At 39.1% G+C, this 20,369-nt stretch overlaps 1 protein-coding gene across 5 annotated transcripts; it reads right to left on the bottom strand.

The window, feature by feature from the left end:
• Positions 1-263: 263 nt before the first annotated feature.
• WEE1 (WEE1 G2 checkpoint kinase) lies at positions 264-16,988 on the bottom strand. Of its 5 annotated transcripts, none has more exons than XR_005530568.1 (13): positions 16,105-16,987; positions 14,461-14,666; positions 13,682-13,742; positions 13,331-13,503; positions 12,725-12,846; positions 9,225-9,371; positions 6,791-6,886; positions 6,619-6,704; positions 5,622-5,792; positions 5,380-5,525; positions 4,153-4,241; positions 594-873; positions 419-495 (listed from the first exon to the last, which is right to left on the bottom strand). XR_005530568.1 is itself a non-coding variant. In XM_039244617.1 (12 exons), exons 1-12 carry the CDS (start codon positions 16,678-16,680, stop codon positions 377-379), a joined length of 1,992 nt encoding a protein of 663 aa, XP_039100548.1. In that variant the 5' UTR covers positions 16,681-16,988; the 3' UTR covers positions 264-376. The 5 variants fall into 5 exon arrangements, 3 of the variants coding, with proteins under 3 accessions (XP_039100548.1, XP_039100550.1, XP_039100549.1); XR_005530569.1 differs by having other exon boundaries at positions 435-495; positions 693-873; XM_039244617.1 differs by lacking the exon at positions 594-873 and having other exon boundaries at positions 264-495; positions 16,105-16,988.
• Positions 16,989-20,369: the final 3,381 nt, after the last annotated feature.

The raw sequence follows: 20,369 nt of genomic DNA, 5'->3' as shown, positions 1-20,369 counted from the left end.
TGTGTCTGGAAAAAGCAGGATTCTTTGCTAGAACATCTGAGTCAGAATTCTATCTTTCCTACTCACCAAACTGAGTTCCTAAGTTATTTAACTTACCTCAGCCTCTTCATCTGCAAAAAGGCGACTCCTCTCTGGATAATCATCCTAAATGGAGTCATTGTACACTAAATTTCCCACTGGCATAACAGATTGGTAGGCATAAATTGGAATTCCAGACCTGGAAACCCATTTCATAAGAATGTCAAAACTCAAAATAAATATAATGCTCTTCAAAATATTTATTAACCATATAAAACTAAACAATATGAACTATGATATAAATGTTCCTTGAGGTATTTTTCTTCATGGGCTGGACTGGCCGAAGTTTCTTAGACTCTTAGTTTAATGAAGTTTGGACAGAACATGTCATCTTTTCCTGGTAAGTCTTCCTAGAGCACACATAGATATTTTTCCTTACTCCAGAGACCTTTGAACTGCATTGAAAATTAGGGTCATCTGCCACAAAGAAAAAAAAAGTTCAATGATGTTCAGATGAATGCTTCTCAAAGTTTTTAAAAGCTTAATGTTGGGGGAAGGGTAAGTTTCAATGATACCTTATTCCTCCATTTTTATAAAAATCTACCTTGCTGAGCTTCTGAGAGATTTCTAACAATACAACCAGGTTTGCAGGAGAAACTTCTAGATCCACTCACTCTGCAATGTCAAATCAGTTCATTGATGCTTTTTACAGTTCTACAAATGCCTTCAAAATACTGAATGAGGCAGGTTCCTCCAAATTCCTAGTTTCAGGCTTCACTTAGGATTTTCACAATATCCAAAACACTTCCAAAATTCTTTTTTGATCCATCCTCCTTGTCGATCGCTTTCATTGGCCTTTAAAAATTTCACAAATAAATATACCTTAAGGATGCAATGACTTATTTGTTCTGTTGGCTAAAGTCAGGAAAATGCTTTGTGGAGATGAAATGGGAAGGAAAACTACTCTAATGTCAGGATGCTGCTGCTGCTGCTTTAAGAATTAGAAGACCACTGAAACCATTACTCAATCCAGCTGTTAGCAACATTTTAAAAGCTATTATTTCTTATTTCTTGACCTCTGGAACAGAGTGAAAATGAAAACCAAAGCTTCAGAATTGGCCCTTTAAAAGACATTAGCTCACTAATTAAAGGGGACCGCCTTGGATTTGTGGCAAGTTAAAGGTAGGGCAACAATTCCATTTGCACTCAACTGCAACGTAGAATTCCTCCTACCCAACTGCATAGTCAATACTTAAAATTTTTCTTCCTTATTAAAGTCAGCTTTCCAAAACAGTAGTTTTTTTGTTTAATATCTGTCTCAAACAGTAACAAGCATTTATTAACTTTGCATTGCAGTTAACTTTTCTGGAAAATTCTTCAATGTTTCAATATTAGCAATTGTAGCTTCCTCCTGGTATTATGCTAACAAGTTCTCATTGTTATAAAAACAAAATCTGTTCATTGTGTAGTGTTCCTCATCTAACGAAAACCCTATTCGCATATGTCCATCTACAGGGGTCCTAGTTCAGGCCCTCTTTACTCTTGCCAAATCATAATAGCTATAAAACCAGTCTACACCTAATTCCCAACCGGTCTACACATAATCCCCTGGATCTACCACCAGCATCTTCCCAAGCTATGTAACTGTCCTTTGAGCTATCACTCTACCTGTAGAATCCCTCCAACATAGCACTTATCTCATTTTATTGTCATTTTACATTTATCTGGGTCTCCTCTATTTTATCCTGAGTACCAAGATGCAAAGACTATTTTTCACTGGTCTTTTGTCTACCAATTAGTACATAGAAGGCACTCAATGTTAAGCATCCTGTGGTGAATAAATATTAGCTCAATTCTCCTCAGCTTTCAGATGGCTTAAGAGTTCCTTCTTAGAAAACCAGATTTTTTCCCCTACTTAATCTAATATTCTTAAACAATATGTGAAAAATTTACTGCAAATATCAACTTGATGAAAAACACTTGATTTTTTTTCTTTGAAGCTAGTGCACTTGAAAAACGCACCTTGACTTTGAGTGATCCCAATATACACCAACTCTCTCTACTTTTTATAGCTTTGTCTTCAGTGACTACTGAAATGTGTTACCTGCTCCAGCCTTTGCAGCTTTTTATCTAATGTTCCTGTCTACACTAATTCCTTTCACACCTCTAAAATGTGCTTTTTAGCATACCATAGGCTTAAAAGCCGAATAATTAAGGTTATTAGAAATGTTTATAGTGGGAAGAAATAGACCCTAATCAAACAAATTGTTTACCTATGATCAAAAAGCACAAAACTCTTGTGACATCTTTGTGTGTGTGTGACCTTACTCTGATTCTAATCTATATCAGAAAAAGATGTCACATAGAATTAGCACTGTTTAATCACTTAAGTCGCTCAATTCTAAAAAATCCAGCCTAGTTCACATGTAGAATTAGCAAACACTGTTTATCATTTAAATCTGCTCTCAATTCTTAAAAAAATCCAGCCCTAGTTCAATTGAGTTACAACTTCATTTTAAAGCTCTCTTCTATGACTCAGGTCAAATTAGAAAATTATGAGTCATTACATCCACTTAATAATCTAAAGCTATTTTTAACTACATTACATTTCTAGCAGATCAAGTATATAATATACAATGTGATGAACAAATATTAAATATAACGACAAATGAAAAACATTTATCATCAATGGACAATTTCTTCAATCACAAAATGTAACTGATGTAGACTAAAGCTCATCATTAAATAATAAATGCTTCATATCCTATCAAAAATGTGCCCTCTGCTTTTAGACTTTATATACACTATACTCTAAATGTTAAAATGTAGTGATAGAGATTAAACAGTAGAAAACAGGCATCACAAAGATTTAGGCAATTATGGTGAGCTCAGAGTGACTTTTAATATGCCAATCAATGTTAGTAAAACACAAGTCAAGCAGACATGTGCAAACATGTTTTAAACCAAAATTAATAGGCAAACAAACGATAGACAAATTCTATGTTGTTTTTGTTTTTGCAATGTCTGGTTAGCCAGTATTATTAGTCAAATGGCTAATCATTGATAAAATATATTTTGTGAAAAGCTTGGAATAGTCAGAAGTCATTCTGGCATTTCAAACAGCTATGTACACTATCGCCAAGATTAGTTTATATACACAAATATTGAAGAGAAACCGGGGAAAACATTTAAAAACAGACTAACAATACAATCAAGTACAAAAATTGGGTGGAGGGAGGGAACATTTTAAAAAAGGGTCAGGGAAGGGCATTATCAGGAAAAATTACAAAACCAGTAATAATTATACTACATTAAGACAGCAATCCAAAAGGGAAAAAAAAGGTGCATTACTCCAATGCACTAGCTTCAAAGTTCAAAGAAAAAAAAGGCAAATAGCTGCTTGTCATCAAGAGCAGCTATATATTTCACATAATTGTTTTCCAAAAAAGCCTATTAACAACAATGATTGTTTAATGCTACAATTTTACAGCAAGGACAAAACTAAAATAGCAGCAAATTCACAAGGCAATACTTCCATAGAATTATCATTCCATGGTTCATGCAGTGCCTACAAAGTGCTCCCAGTTGGATATACAAGTATAATTCACAATAAAAAAAAAAAAGAAATATAAGATTGACACACAGGTACATTGAAGGCTGAGTAGTACGGAGTCTCTTAGCATTTCCCTTTTCAAAGGGAGAATATGTTTGTAATAAAGCCCTTGAGTCCTTTTTACAGGTCACTATAGGGAAAGTCACCTTTTATTACAATGCAACAGCAAACTATAAGCAGCACACCACCACAGTGGTTAACCCTGGAAAGGCTGGTGTAACATTCAACAGTGACTGACATCCTACAGAAGACAGACTAGTAAGACTAGACGAAAGCCTGATATAGCACTGGTCAAAATACAGCTTTCAACTGTAATTCACAAGTAAAAGTTCTAAAGGTATTTCAGTAAAACTACTGATACCAATTGAGAAAGTAATTGCAAACTGGATTCTAGCAGTGATTTCAACCTAGCTTCCTCTTGTCACAGTTTTTTTGGGGAGGTGGGAAATGAGTAGTTCAGTATATGGTAAGGCTGACAGAGCGGTTCATTTTCTTTCCAATAAGTCGAGATGTTCTATTACTCTGGGTGGTGGACCTAGTGGTCATCCGATCAGTGAAGAGTGCTCTTTCCTCAGCTGCAGCTTTTGCCATCTGGGCTTTCTTGAGCTCTCTAAGAACATAAAAATAGAAAACAAGACGTCACCTGTTGTATTCATCCTAGGAAGGGATCATAAGAAGCCAAACATATATTATCAGCTAGAAGATCTTAGCATGTAATTATTATTCTAAAGATACAACTGAGGGAAAAAATTATAGTATTAACTTTGCTTTTGCTCAAACAACTTAAATTTAGGGTTTTATTTTGTGCTCTCAAAAGTAAAATATATACACTGAACACGAGTAAAAGATGCTTATAATAAGGACTTTGAGTCTTAATTTCAAATAACTCTAATTCATATTGTGAAAATGTCTATATAATAGAGATAAAAGGAAAATTCTATTTGTATGAACCATGATGGCTATCAAACTAGTGGCAAATAAACCTTTTAATATTTCAAGATAGTTTTATTACATTAAAATCACCAATAAAGCAAATGAATTAGAATTGGCATTCCAATAATTTTAGTGAAAATGTCAAAGGTCATTCAAATCAAATATGAGACTCATCTACTAATTGACAGTAATTTAATCCTTTCATAAAAATAGTAGAAAAGAATGAAGCAAAATTTTAACTTATGGTGAGAGTTTTAGGGGGAAAAAAACCTGTACAGACTCACTTAGCTTTTGCCAAAGGGATTGAGGATTATTACCACTTGCAAATACATGCTAGTCTTAAAATTTTTTTTAAGTCCAGAGGTGCCTGGGTGGCTCAGTTGGTTAAGCGTCTGACTTTGGCTCAGGTCATGATTTCGAGGTTCAAGCCCCACATCGGGCTCTGTACTGATGGCTCAGAGCCTGGAACCTGCTTTGGAGTCTGTCTCCTTCTCTCTCTGCCTCTCCCCAACACTCATGCTCTATCTCCCCCTCTCTCTCAAAAAATAAATAAATAAATAAATAAATAAATAAAATAAGAAAATTTAAAAAATTAAAAAAAAATTTCTCAAGTCTGTAATTTTAAAGTTGAGGAACAATACAAATTAATATGCCACAAACACTAATTTAAAGCAGAAATCCCCAAATTTTAACTGTACAGCATACCAAACCACCACTGCCTTCACTGACAAAAAAACCTAAGTCATCTCTCAATAAAATTTGAAAATGAAAATGACAAAGTTAAAATAAAACATTCCAAAAAAACCCTTACTTACTTCTGCAAAAGTGAATTCTTGAATTTTTCAGCATTCAATTCTATCCGTAATTGTTCTGCACTTTTTCTAGAAGTAGATAGCAATACTGAATGCTTTACTAGAGCCATTGATGAAGGTCTTTTCTCTGGGTCTGGATGAATCATAATCTTAAAAAGATAAGTAAAAGTAAGGTAAAAACAGGTAATTTAACAAAACATTAATCCACGTCAATAAAAAGTGCTTTATATTAAAAAAATGCTTACTTTTAGCAACTCTGTAAACTCTTGGGAAAGCACTTGTGGAATCCGAGGTAATCTACCCTGTCTGATTTCATGCCATTGGTCTCCATTTCTAGGAAGAGGTTCAGCACCAGCAGCACATACCACTGTGAGGGCAAGGGCAAAAATATCCGCTTTTGGTAGATGGGTATAGTTCTGTAAAATTAAAAAAAAAAAAAAATCTTTTTAAGGGAATATAAAAATGTCCAAAACAAAGTAAAATTAAGTGAGAAATAGAACTAAACTGAAATATCCAATGCCACATTTAACTTTAAGACCTGTTCAGAGAAAAAGCTAAATCTAAGGAGTTTTTTTAAATTACAAAGTAATACACACTCTGGGAGGGGAGTGGTAAATACATTTCTAAAAGTAAATGCCTTTTCTCTTTCAGTAGTCAACTCTTCAACTCTTAAAAGAAACTCCTATCCTTCTGGGGGCATTCATATGAAAACACAAAACATATATATCATCATCAAGTTACAAATATACATACACATATAAAAAGATCAATGGGATCGTATAATTTATTTGTTCTATGTGTTCTATTTTCATTATCACAAAATATTTTGTCATACTCTTTTCTGTCACACTATTTTTGGAACAGTACTATTAACTATATATCATTATTTATTTTTGTTCTCTTATTGCTAAAGACTTACTTACATTATTCTAAAATGGGAATTCTGGGTCAAAGCGTACAGGATTTTAAAACGTTCATAGATCCAAATACTTTAATCTCCAAAAAGGCTACGCCATTTTACAGTTTCACTAGTAGTGTATGAGAACTTGCCTTTTACTACAATTCCACCATTGTTGAATACTTTAAGTCTTTGCCTTTATTGAAATTTGCTAGATTAAATACCCCAGCTGATGGTTTAGGCTTTTTTTTTTTTTTTTTTTACCATTTTACTAATTATTAGCTTAAATTTTTAATGTCTGCATTGTTAGAAAGCAAATAGGATTATTAAAGAAAAAAAACTACCTCCTGCAAAACTTCATTTGCAAGGAAACGGCTATCACCCTCTTCAACTTGTGGACTAGAAATCCTTGTTACATGCCCAAGATCACCTATAAGTATTGAAAAAAACAGTCAAGAGTTAAACAGCCTCTTACTTTATTTTTAAGGTAATAATCTGATCATTTTTCTTGCTTACCTATTTTAAACATAACTTTGTTGGAGGCCCAGTCATCTTCATCTCCTTCTTCAGAGGCAGCATTTGGGATTGAGGTTCGAGATATGAAAATATTACCTGTCAAACAATTATTTATGTAAGCTACACTAACAATTAATACTGTAACCAAAGTTCACAAACAAGGCCGTGCATCAGAATCATCCCAAAAACTTTTAAATGTATAGATTCTCTTATGTTCTACCCTAAAAGCAAATGAAGAGTAAGAATCTCAGGGGATAGGAACTGGGTTTGTATTTTCTAGGAACATTATTTTCTCGCCTAGAACTGATCTTTGAATACTTGGAAACCACTACATTAGACCACTAACATCTACATATTGATCTTTGGTTTTAACTACTTAGAAACAATACAAAAGGTAATCATGTAGTAATCTGTGAGGCTACCTAATGCTACAGACAGGCACAGGTATGAAAAGTACAAATAATGGAACTTGAATTTGACTAACCATACAGCATGTACATCCCAATGTAGCTTTGTGGTTCATTTCTGCTGTACACATACTTTCAGTGAGTTTTCACTTTAATAGTTTTACCAATGTAATATTGAGTTTATAAATGTTACAGTCACTGAAATCACCTTTCGAATTTCACTTTATAGAACTTATTTTATGATGGTATTTGTAAATTTGAACTTTTAAAATTCATATGCCTTAATATTTTCCACTTTTGGTACTTGTAAGGGTCCACTGTGTTTGTCTGACACTTAATACAAGGTATGAGTGAGTATAGGCAAAACTTACTAATTCAAATTTACTGTCTTCAGTCCAAATATTGTATTTTCCCTTTTGAAAATAAAAACTTAAGGGAGTTGTTTACACATAGGTTAAGAAATTCTTCACGTAACTTACAGAATTAAAGTAGGTTGTGTAAAATGATTTAATTTCTCATGAATCGCACATTTCCATAGACAAAAAAGAAACAAAACAAAGAAACTCCATTAAACTCAACTTAAAAACACCTAGCCATGGAGCGCCCGGGTGGCTCAGTCAGTTAAGTGTCAGACTTCAGCTCAGGTCTTGGGCTCATGAGTTCTGTGCTGATAGCTTGAAGCCTGCCTCAGATTCTGGGTCTCCCTCTCTCTTTGCCCCTCCCCTGCTTGTGGACTGTCTCTCAAAAACAAACATTGGGGGTACCTGGGTGGCTCAGCTAGTTAAGTGTCCGACTTTGGCTCAGGCCATGATCTTGCAGTCTGTGAGTTCAAGTCCTGCATTGGGCTCTGTGCTGACAGCTCAGAGCCTGGAGCCTGATTCTGATTCTGTGTCTCCCTCTCCCTCTGTCGGCGTGTATGCTCTCACAAAAATAAACATTAAAAAAAAAAAAGTAGAGGAAGGGTAAAACCTTTAAAAAAAAAAAAAAAGGGATAGCAGCAGATGCAGGGCAGAGTCCTGAAATGGATACTAGCATGGACAAATCAACCATTAAGAACTTGGGATAGCTGGGAAAATTTTAAGCATGATCTGGTTATTAGAGGAGATAAAAATTTACTGAAACAAAAAGAGTTGACATATGACAAGTTTTAAAACAGTGTGTACACTATGAGGTTATTTTAATAAAATGAGAGAGATTTGCACTAAAATGTCATTGTAGCATTCACTTGCATCTTTTTAATGTAAGATAATCATATTGAATGTGCCATTTATTTTCTGAATAAATGTAACTAAATAAAAGTAACACTTTCATGGTATATAGAGTAGAAATACCACCATGTTTGTATAACACATAAGTTTTCAGAAACATTTTCACATATCTCATTGTATGCTAACAACCCCATTACCAGTACCAGCATTATTTTATGATTATAGTTCTACAGCGTAACAGAAGAGAGTGGCTTTAAACAACAGGTTCTCAGTCTACCCATCAGAGTCCTAGTGCATGACTATGTGGTTCCCATAAGATGTAGCAAATTTTTCCAATTTTTAATAAAAATTAGTTTACTGTCTCAAATATTTTGGGATAACAAGGGAAAAGGTGACTGAAAATCATAAAATACTAATATGTGGCTCAAAGGTCTTTTAAAACTAACAATGAAAAAACAGTAAGGAGTGTGTGTGTGTGTGTGTGTGTGTGTGTGTGTGTGTGTGTGTGTACACACTATATATCTAGTTTTTAAGTTTACTTATTTATTTTGAGAGAGAAAAAGAGAGCACGAGATGGGAAGGGGTAGAGAGGGGGAGAGAACCCCAAGCAGGCTCCTTGAGGATAGCACAGAGTCTGATTGCGGGGCTCAAACTGACAAACCAGCAGAAGATCATGACCTGAGCTGGAATCAAGTCAGATACTTAACCAACTGAGCCACTGAGGCGCCCTTTGGATGTGTATGTTTTCAAATTGTTTTAATGAAATCATTTATTCTCTATAACACAAAGAACACATGTCAGAGAATTTGTAATACTTACTAGGCTTTATATCCATGTGAACCAAAGACATTGAATGAATATACCTCAAGCCCCGGCCAACTTGTAAAAGGAGATCCTTCAATTCTGCTTCTGTAAAGTAACTCATGCTTCTATAGTTTTCACTTATGGCATCAGCTAAACTTCCACCTAACAAACATGGGAAAAATTAGCAATTTCTTCTTTCTGAAATATTTTTCTCCCTTCCATCTTTACTGAATGATCACAAATTCAACAAAGAAAATAACATTTTATAGGACCTATTCTCTCCTTCCTGTTTGTGAAATCAAAATCATATCTACTCTTCTTTCAATAGGTAATATACTCACATGGGTACAAATATAATGTAAAGTCTCTGTTTCATCCAGATACCCCAGCATCTACCTGGTTCTTTTTCCCAGAATACACGAAAGTTACTAGTTTCTTATATATCCTTTTCAACTCCTTTTTACACAGTGGAAACATTTTCATGATCTTCAAGATCATCCTTTACTAATACACAAAGACTACCTTGTTCTCTCTTAAGTCTACAAAATTCCATTGTATCACTGAATGGTTATAATTAACCATTCTTCTAAGTGAGGAACATTTTAAAATAATTTCCAAGCCTTTGTTACTATACACTACAGTCCAAGGATTAACTTTGTACATTGGTCATATCACACACATTTAATATATCTCATAGAAAAAAAACCCTACTGGTTTCTAGAGTTTGTACAATCAAAAACAATACTACTATGTGGCTTGTGTGTGTAATACTATCTTATATACAGGATAAATTTCTTTAGCTGAGAGGGACATTTCTATAGCTGAGAGTTTTAGAAGACAAATCTGGGGCAATTTTACGTACACACACACAATCCCCCATAGAGAAGTCTGTACTAATGTATACTCCCATCATTAATGTATGAGAATACTGGTTTTCCCACACCCTTGACAATAGTCTATAAATTTTATAGGTAAAAACCAGTATCTTAGTATAGTTTTAACTTACTTTTATAGAATCAAACCAGCTAATTTGTTTATACTTTTAAGAAGCTTTGTAAGTTTATACAAGTTTTTTTAAAAAACACTGTAAGTTTATAACTTATCTCAAAGGAAAAGAGGACTTCTATAAAGCAAAACAAAACAAAAACCAAAACAAACACTTCTGTTTAAAGCTTAGTTAGGAATAATGAAATTGGAGCCAGGGTAATAAAGTTAGGAAGGTATACTGATCTAGCTATGATACATTAGTCAGGAAAGGGGAAGTAGCAAAATGTCCAATGTGTTTTAAAAATAAAAATAAAAATAAAAATAAATCACACACCTCAATATTTTAGGCTTAAGTATGTTCTCCGTACTTGAATTGCACAAATTTTGAACTGCAGGAAAAAGAGGGCTATAGAAGGGAGGTCAATAAGCTTGTCAGACAAGTGGGCTTGAAGTCCTAGACCAAGTTAAATTAGACAGAATATGGCTGCTTTTTAGTGGGTCTACCAACTATAGCTAGGCCAGTTCCTTCTATCTCATTACTGAAAGGAAGAGAGGTGAGAAGAGCAACACTCTCAATGGATATTTCAGGTTCTCTTCCCCTATCCATCAACATTTTTCCACATTTGTTTACCAGGGGTAAAAATTTCAGTCTATCACCAAACCAAGACAAAAGACTTAAAATGCAAATGAACATTTGAGATAATAAAGAAACTTAAGTCATGATAAAGGATATCAGTTAATCACCATGTACAAATGCAATGATAATAGGATCATTTCCCTGTGAAACTATGGAAAAGGATCTGAAGATCAGGTCTATTATTCGGGCATTCAAAGCTTTATGTGAAGAGAAGAATGGTGGCAAAAGGACACAAAAGAAGAGTTCACAAATGTATCTAGTTCACCTTATTTCCTTTCATCTACACAGAAAGAACAACTATACTGAGGCAACCCTGTTTCACCCAGGTCTATTTATTTTTAAAGATCTGTATATTTGTTATATACTGTTCCAAAATAATAAACCATTTCAAAAGCTTATTTTATAATTTAACTTTATTACAGGACAAGGTTTTGTTTTGTTAGGACAAAGTCTTCATAATGAGAGGGTAGCAAGACAACTCACTCCTCTATCCCCTCAGGACCAAGAGTTTTCTCAAAATCATTTGAATTACACCACCACATATTTATTTGGTAGACTGTTACAAATTTGTGATCCTGGACTGCTACAGAAATACTTGTTAAGAGGACAACCAGCAACATCAATAAGGTTAGACGGAAAAAGAAACTAGAAGATGGCATCTAGCAAACATGGAGTGTAGAAGACAGTCAGACTGCCCTATATTAAGTACAATAACTGAAAAATGAAGGTTAAAAATCAGAATAGTCCACAAGGCCATGAGAGACAGCTACATACATATTTTGATGATATGAATAGAAACATTTTAAGAGATGTATGAAACAAATTGGCAGCAATGCTGTATACTGAGCACTTAGTTCTTTCAAGTGTAGAGAACTAATAAAACGACAACTCAGTAAGAAGTTAGGTGTGAGAAATGGCTTTTACCTCTGTTTTGTTCAATGTCTTTAAATACTGAAAATCCACTACTTACATCATCTATTCATTCACAAGCTATGAGACGGCTGGTCTTATTTAAGGAAAAAAATAATGAAAACCAACAAAAATAAAGAAGACAAATATAAATCACTACTGTCACCTGTCAACTGTTCACTAAATTCTAAATTCTCTAATATTCAAAAATACATAGAAATGGAAATCCAGTGTACATAACGATTTACCTATTTAATAACAGGTATTTACAAGAATCAGAATTGAGACCAGGGTTTTGATAAAGGTTTAATGAACAAAAGGGGGGAGCCAAGTTGGTCCTGGAAAGACTTGCTGAAATTGAAAGCTCTCCAGAGGTCCAAACTTGAACCTCTATAGATACTGGTTTTGTTGCTTTGGAGGGGAAATGAGGGGGAGAGGTGCAGCTAGAGAACTAAAAAAGAGTGTAAAATAATAAATTCTGAGTGGATTCTAGTGGTAAAGTAGGCTGGATAAACAAGAATGGGGAAAGATTATAGAATACTTTGAACAAATGGCTAGATTCAGAACAATGGAGAGTCTACTGTCACTTTATGAGCAACCAGTAATAGCACATAAAATGAAATGGAAAAGACTAGATACATTGAACCTGTGTTATTAACTACTATATTCCACATAAACTATGCTACATGCTAGGAGTTCTAAAATATATCTGGCAAGTCCATTGTCCTCTCAAGATCAGTGTGGCTAACAGGCACACAAACAATATGCACAATTCTACTGTTAAGGTAAAAGGGACAAGGTTTTCAATCTTAACATCAAGGTAGGCAATGAACTTGAAATTTATGTCAGGCTTCTTGATCTTTGAATTTTAAGAAATAAAAGAGACAGAATTAGAGCAGGACTTCAGATAAAAATAAGTATTTCCTCAGTGTTCTTTTTTTTTTGAGCTCACAAGTTTCAAAGAAAACAATGTATTACTCACCATTACAATACTCATTCTGTATAAGCATATGATCATCTTCTGCCCATGCAGAGAAATATCGAACTACATGAGAATGTTGTCCAAGCACTGCATGGGCATATACTTCCCTCAAAGCGTTCTGCCTAGGAGAAATTTGAGATTGACAGAATGGTACATCATTTTTATTCAAGCCTAAACTGAAATAATTTATCTGAAACCTCATAAAAGACACTTGATTTGTTATCTATCATTATGCTGAAGAATAACCTGCTTAAGAGGGAGGGGGTTAAGACTGTATCAGATTTTTCTAAAGGCTTCCATTAAAGAAGAATGTCAGTTACAAAGAAGGAACCTTGCTGGCTCTAGGACTAGGAGAAAAATAAAACTCCATTTTACTGTGAATTCATGGATACTACCAGAAAAAAGAAATTTAAGTTAGGCTTCAAAATCAGACTACTTATATTATTTTGCCAAATTCAGTAAGAATTTATGGCACAAAATGAAAAGGATCTAATTAAATTATTATGGCTTCTCAAAAGTGAGAGAATTAATTTCAGTGCTTGATTACGTAAAACCTTAATGTTTGCAATACCATAGGGAATAAAAGACAAAAGTTTTAATACATACTCATCAACGGAGCCAGCCAATGGCTTTTTTGATCGCTTAATGGCATAAACGCATCCATCCAGCCTCTTCACACACTTAAACACAGAACCAAATTCTCCAGAGCCAATTTTCTCTAGCTCATGAAATTCTGTTGTATACCGTGACTTCATATTGCTTTCAGTAATTGTGATTCTCTGTAATAAGATATATTCATATATACAAAGACACGAAAATAATTTTTTGCTATGATAGCCCTATGTGTGAAATTTAAAAATCATTACGTTTTATGGTTGAATGAATATTTAACATGTATATATAACTTGTTAAGTAGAAAATGAAATTTCAGAAACAAAAAAATAAAAAGCTATTTACTTTAGCAGGTCTTGTTTCATCTTCAAACTCATAATCACTGGCTTCCATGTCTTCACAAGAACTGGAAAACATTATGTATGTTTCCATCAACAGATTGACAGATACATCAACTAGAGACCCAAAACTTTATCTGATAGATGTACAGTGAAAATGCATTTTAATGAATAAAAACAGACAAGAAAGCACTTAACTTTGTAATTACAAGATATAACTCAGCTGATTAAAATGCTGTTCCTACTGAAAATTTCATATTGTCTACAAGTCAATACCACCACACGTTTCAAAATTAAAGTCTATTTTTAAAAAAATTTTTAAACGTTTGTATTTATTTTTGAGAGAGAGATAGAGACAGCATGAGCAGGGGAGGGTCACAGAGAGAGAGGGAGGCACAGAATCCAAAGACAGGTTCCAGGCTCTGAGCTAGCTGTCAGCACAGAGACCAACGAGGGGCTCGAGCCCACAAACCGTGAGATCATGACCTGAGCTGAGGTCGGACGCTTAGCCAACTGAGCCACCCAAGCACCCCTAAAGTCTTTCTAAATAACTCTCTCTGCCCGCCTCATTTTTATACCAGATTTCCTATAACCTATCTAACCTTTTTATTCCTTCCTTTCTTACACCACTACTTCTCCACAGGTGATTACTTTCCACCTGCCTCTCCTCATAGGGAAGTGCTAGTAACAGAAAAATATCAGAGCATAAACTTCCATGGCATACAGATGAAATTAAATTTTGAGAAGTACCACAAACCAACCTTGGATGGTAACTAAATAACTTACTCATTCCAATGTGTTCGCTTTCTTCTACGACACTGTCCTGAGGAATGAAGTAACACAGAATCTGGGGTAAAAGGATTAATATTCACTTGAGGAGTCTGTCGCATGTCAAATTCCCTTTTTCCTGATTTTTCTGTATCCATGAACAGAGAACCACCTCGGAGTTTAACAGAGCTGGAATCGATTCCTCGAGCTTTGGAGAGCAAACTCTAGGACAGGAAAAGTGAAATTTTAGTATCTAAATCCTACAGCCTTCTCAACCCAATCTTCAACAAGCCTTTCACATGGCTGATACTGTAGGTCAAAGCAACACACAATCCAGTGCATCTCAAGCAAAATAAACAGTGGTTAACTTGAGGAGTCTGAAAGGATCACCTTTCCTGAAAAAATAGCCACAAAAATAGGTCTTTAATACTAAAATGAGTAGAAATGCAGACTACAGTGAAGTTTACTTTAGAGTCTAAAAGTTAAACTTTCAATCCATTTAAAAATACAAAGAAGTCAGGGAGCCCCATAAAAACTCCCTTCCCCCCCCATCCAAATAGGGCTTTCAAAACCACCTCCGCTGGCCTCCTCCCCTGGCCTCCAGAGGGATCTTGCCTTGGGCATGTCCCTAATACACAAGAACACTCAAAAAACCACACTTCTTCCTGAGGTCTGCCTAGAACTAACGATACTGAACCGCACTCACTTAAAAGGTACGTTTTCCATATTACTCTTACAAACGTGATGCTTGTCTTAATCTCGTGAAGGGTCCGTTTTAAAATCTACAGTTGCTTTTAAAGTTCCCCAAGTGGCAATCTGCACACTCACTTGCCATTCAACAACAGGTGCTGAACACCTCCTTCATTGTGATAACGTTACCAGCAGTATGAAAGCACAAGGGTCCAAGCAACACCACCACTGCTGGCTTTTAAGAGTTAATATCCTTAATCATTACACTCGGGGTGACCACACGCGCATTGCAAACCCAAGGGTGTAAACAAACGCTTACCCGATAAATATGCACCGATAGACGCTTAAAAGCTACCCTGAATTAAGGAGTCTTTACGACTGGAAATGCTTGGAAAAACAGCCTTTCCTCCCAAGTCGAAGCGCAGTCTTCCTGCATACCTCCAACTTAACCCTTTAAGACCACATGACACGAAACGATAAGCTCATGAAAAAAAATTTTTAACCGAACTCCTGCGTGTGCCGCCCAAATTACAGGGCCCATCACTGCATTTAAAAGGCACCAGATGGCTGCGGCGCTCGGGAGTGTCAGGTGGCCGCGCCAGCACCACTCCACATCCTTCCAAACCACGTTATCAGTACCACACTCCAGGCTGACACGCTCGGCACGGCCCCGACTCGACCGGCGTGAAATCGTCAGCCACCTGGACCGCGCCGATCAGCCCCTTTGAAAGATGAAGAAGTTCCAGAAGAGGCCCATTGTTCAGTTACATAATCTTAACGGACAACTTCTGGGCAGGGCCAAAAAGAGGGGCTGCCAACTTTTTGTTGCGGCTCAGGGGAGCGAGTGGGGGTGCGGCCGGGCGGTTATGTAACCGAACCCGGGGAGCGCCGCGCTCGGCTCCCGGCGCCGCGGCCTTTTTAAAAGGCTGGGCGGGCGCGGGCTCGGGGCGCCCGGGCCCCGCGTCCTCTCACCTTGGGCGTGTGCGGCGTGTCGAACAGCCGCAGCTTGCGGAAGGTCTTGTGCGGCGGGGTCCCGGGGTGGTCCGGCAGCGGCGAGCAGGGGCCCTCGCTAACCCGGCGCGCCCCGCAGCCGCGCGGGGACGCATCCCCCGGGCCGCCGCAGCGCACCGGCGAGAACGAGCTGCCCAGGAAGTAGGCGTTTGCCGGGGACTTGACCGGCGACGAGGAGCCGAAGCCCTCCTCCTCCCACGAGTCACCCTCGGCCCCGCCGCCGGCCGCGTCCGCGCCGGGACAGGGGCCCCGCAGCAACATGTCCTCCTCCAGCTCCCCGGGGCTGCAGGGGGCCGGGCCGGGCGAGCGGCGGCGCTCGGGGCCGGGCTCTGTGGGGCTCCGCGCGGGCGGCAGTGGAGAGTCAGGCTCTTGAAAGGCCGAATCCTCCCCAGTGCTGTGGCCGCTGCCCTCCTCTTCTTCCTCCTCTTCCTCCTCCTCACAGTCGCTACAGGGCGAGAAGATCAGCTTCTGCCGCAAAGTGCAAGAAGCCCCGGGGCGGCGAGGAGGCGGCGGCTGCTGCCGGCTTAGGAAGCTCATCACGTCCCTGTGCCCGAGGCCGAGGACCGCGGAGCCGAGAGCCGGAGCCCGCGGAGTCGAGGACGCGGACTGCCCAGGGGGCGGGTCCGCCACGTGCGACTGGGCGCGCCTGGTTGCCGCGGTGGCGGACGTGCGCGGCGGCGGGCTGCGGCTCCGGAGCGCTCGGGACTGCGGGCGGCGGTGCCGGGGGTCGGCAGCGGCAGCGCGGACTGTCCAGCGGAGGCGGGGCGGCCCGGGCGCGGAGGCTGGTGTCCCCGCAGGTCCAGCCGCAGGTTCGGGCTCCGCGGCTTCCCGCGACCGTTAACCACGTGAGTGCCCAGCGCACCAATCCCCGCCCAGCCCGGGGTTTGAAAAAAAAGGAGGGCGCGACGTAGCCCGCGGGGGAGGGATCGGCTACGCGATTTTGGCGCGAACCCGCTGGCTCCGCCCGCCCTCGGCGGCCAGGCCTGGGCGGGCGCAGCGCCACCAGCCTATGAGCGAGCCCGACCTCCGGGAGCCGGGCCGGGCGCCGCCCGGTCTGGGCCGGACGGGGCAGCCAAGAATGCCCTTTGGGAGAAGCGAAGGGTGCTGGGCTCGACTAGGCCCAGCCGAACGCCCCCTTGGAAGCGGCCTGCTCTCGGTCCTTCAGGCGCTCTGGGGTCTGAGGTGGGGATCAGGGAACACTTCTGGGTGCCTCCGGGTCGGGGCCAGCAGGGAACCACCGTGCCTCCGGTGCCAGCCGCGCGTTCCTTTGGTGCGAGCCACTGGGGCGTTGTAGGCGTGGCTGTAGGCAGTCACGTTCCCGGGTAGAGGTTTGGGCCGGAAATGGTGACTCTGGAACTTTGAGAACTGAGCTTGTTGCTTAGGCCAGACCCAGAAATCAGCAGGAAGGCCAACACACATGACCCCGAGGCGGGGAAACCGGCTGTGGGGGGAAGGCCTCTGGAGCCCTAGTTTCCCTCCAGGGTGACTCTCAGGGTCGGGTGTGCCCGCAACGAGGCGAGCTCCCCCAGGCCACGGCAGGCCAACCCAGACTCGAGAGTAAATACCAGCGACACCACAATCGGCCCCACCACGAAACCAAGTGCCCACCACGCGGCCACGGTGTTTATATTTGTTTGCCAGCACGTGGGCCAATGTTGGCAAAAAGGATTGGCCCACCTCACTGCAATCTTAAATGCAGCTTAAGAAAAAATTCCTATAGTAGCCTGTCAAATTGTGGTTTCATCTGCCCTTTAGAGTCGCACGGGAAAGTTTCTGGGGTTTTTCAGTTGTAAATAACCCCGTGATGAATATTCTAATTCCTCACGTGGTTTTTTCCCCCTCTGTGTAGAGGTTTTTTTTTTTTTTAAAGATAGATTCATAGAAGTGAGAATTACTGGGTCAAAGGCTATAAACTGCCAAACTGCCCCCCAGAAGAAAACAATTTACGTTCTCACTGGCAGTGGATTAGAGCGCGCTGCTCATGAATTTTGGGCATTAGTGGATATTTAATGTTTGCTAATGTAATTTTGTTTTGTTTTGTTTTTAATGTTGTTTGTTTTTTGAGAGAGAGCAGGGGCGGGGCAGAGAAGGGGGGACAGAGGATCAGAAACGGGCTTCATCATGCAGCAGAGAGCATGACTCTGGGCTTGAGCTCAAAAACATGAGGTTATGACCTGAGTGAAGTCCATGGTTTAACTGAGTGAGCCATTCAAGCCCCCCTAATTTTGTTGTTTTGACTACTATGGTTGGACAGTGTTCATGCTCCAATGGCCACTTATATTTATTTCTATTGTCTGTTTTATTGTAGCACCTTATGAGTATTAACACTTTACCACTATATTCTAACACATTTCAAAGACTGACCTCAAGCTGCATTTTTAATAATGGAACATTTTAATACTTACCACATGGACCAAGGGCACATTGTATATACATTGTATGTTAGCCAATTTGATAATAAATTATATTTTTTAAAAAAACTTACCACATGGAAAATTCCCTGAGATCACATAACTGAAGATGCAGTGAAGGGTAAACAGCTGTGTTCTCCAGACATTTGCTTTTGTGTCTTTTTTTTGTATGTTAATCCAAATTCAATGCTAAGCTCTTGAAAGACTGGAACTCTACCCTTTTGTCATGTTTCAAGGAGAGGCATTCTCTGATCCCTAGTGGGGATACCCCAAAGGGAATGGTTTCTAGCACTCTTCCTACAACACCTCCTCTCCTTCACTCCTGATGCAGTATAATCCTTTGATATGGGTAGTTGACCATATTGAATCACTTTTCTTAATTTCATGTAAGTGTAAATAAAAATAACTTTAGGGGCACCTGGGGTTCTGTTGGTTGAGCATCCAACTTTGGCTCAGGTCATGATCTCAGGAGTTCAAGCTCCACATTGGGCTCTTTACTGTCAGTACAGAGCCTGCTTCAAATCTTCTATTCCCCTCTCTCTGCACCTCCCCCGCTTGGACTCTCTCAAAAATAAAAACATTTTTAAAAATTTAAAAAATAACTTTAGAAAACTACTCTTTATTGATTTTTAACATGAGTTGTATGTGAAAATAGTGTTTCCTAAGTAAACTTTAAAGCTCAGTAGATAACCTCTCCCCAACTAGAATGTTGCTCCTGAGCCCCTTCTCTGTAGGAATTCTATATCCTCTGTTGCTATCCATGCACGCTCACTTCCCCTCCCCCTTCACTCCTTCACAACATCCTGTTATTTCCTTAACAGGCTTATATCTATCTCAAAGTGTGTTGATTGTTTATTACTATCCTCTTCTAGAAAATGAGTTCCCTGAGTATAGGGACCTTTTCTATTTTGTTTATTGCAGTATTCTAACATGGCTTACGTGCTCAATATCTTCTGAGTGATAATAGAGTCCTTATTTAAATATTTGTTGATTGGCTTATTTTTCTATTTCAATATAAATTCAAATGGTACAGAAGTATCCCAGCTGCTCCTTCTTGGAGGTAGACACTCTTTTAACATTTGTTTTTTTCAACTCTTAACCATGCCACCTGTCTGCTTCCCTACCTAAATTGGGAGGTCCTTGAAGTAGATTAGGGCAAAAGGGCCTGGCTTCCAAATGGGAAGGGAAGAGTTCTTGGTCCCCAGCCCCAGTACTTTGAATTCTTGGCCCCAAAGTCTGTCCACAGAATGGGAGAGGTAAATTTCCATTGAATGTATAGAATGACTGAAGGAAAGAAGGAATTTCTTCAAAAGTTGGGAACAAGACTCAGTGGGAGAACCATTTCTTCTATAAAGCCTTTCCTTAACTTCCTCCACTTCTAGGTAAAAGAGACACTCCACGAACCAGATTTTCCACCACACCTGGCATGGACTCAGTAACAGTCTTTGTTTACTTGTCTGGCTTCCCTTCCAACCAGGGCTGAGATCAAGTTTTATTTGTCTTTAGAGCTCCAGTGACCAGCAATGTGCCTTGGCCCCCAAAAAGGAACTTAATAAATGTTTCTGGAATAATTGAATAAAAAGCTAGTGTTCTTTAACACAAAAGTGCCAAAATGAGTTAGAAACCTGGGCCCTACCTCCTCTAGCTGAGAACATGGCACAGTGCTATGGTTTAACTGCAGCAATGTCCTAACTGAAATTCTAAATGATTGTTCTGATTTTTTAAATTTCATGCTTCTCTGAGTACAGCACTCACTGTACCAGAGGGATGGAGTTACGCCCACCTGCCCCGGGCATATCTAATTCAAATTTCCTG

This window comes from Hyaena hyaena, unplaced genomic scaffold, assembly GCF_003009895.1.
Source record: "Hyaena hyaena isolate Hyena2069 unplaced genomic scaffold, ASM300989v1 scaffold_245, whole genome shotgun sequence".
NCBI classification, from domain to species: domain Eukaryota; kingdom Metazoa; phylum Chordata; class Mammalia; order Carnivora; family Hyaenidae; genus Hyaena; species Hyaena hyaena.
Note: the sequence above shows the minus strand (reverse complement) of the source record. Positions and strands in the feature narration are given on the sequence as shown.

Bases quoted from the DNA above. Each gene is read 5' to 3' on its own strand.
- WEE1 (XM_039244617.1), bottom strand. From the start codon at position 16,680: ATGAGCTTCCTAAGCCGGCAGCAGCCGCCGCCTCCTCGCCGCCCCGGG. The intron at 14,667-16,104 runs GTGAGAGGACGC...TTCCTGTCCTAG, and splicing joins ACACGCCGCACACGCCCAAG to AGTTTGCTCTCCAAAGCTCG. The intron at 5,793-6,618 runs GTAGTTTTTTTT...TTAATTTTACAG, and splicing joins CAAATGAAGTTTTGCAGGAG to AACTATACCCATCTACCAAA.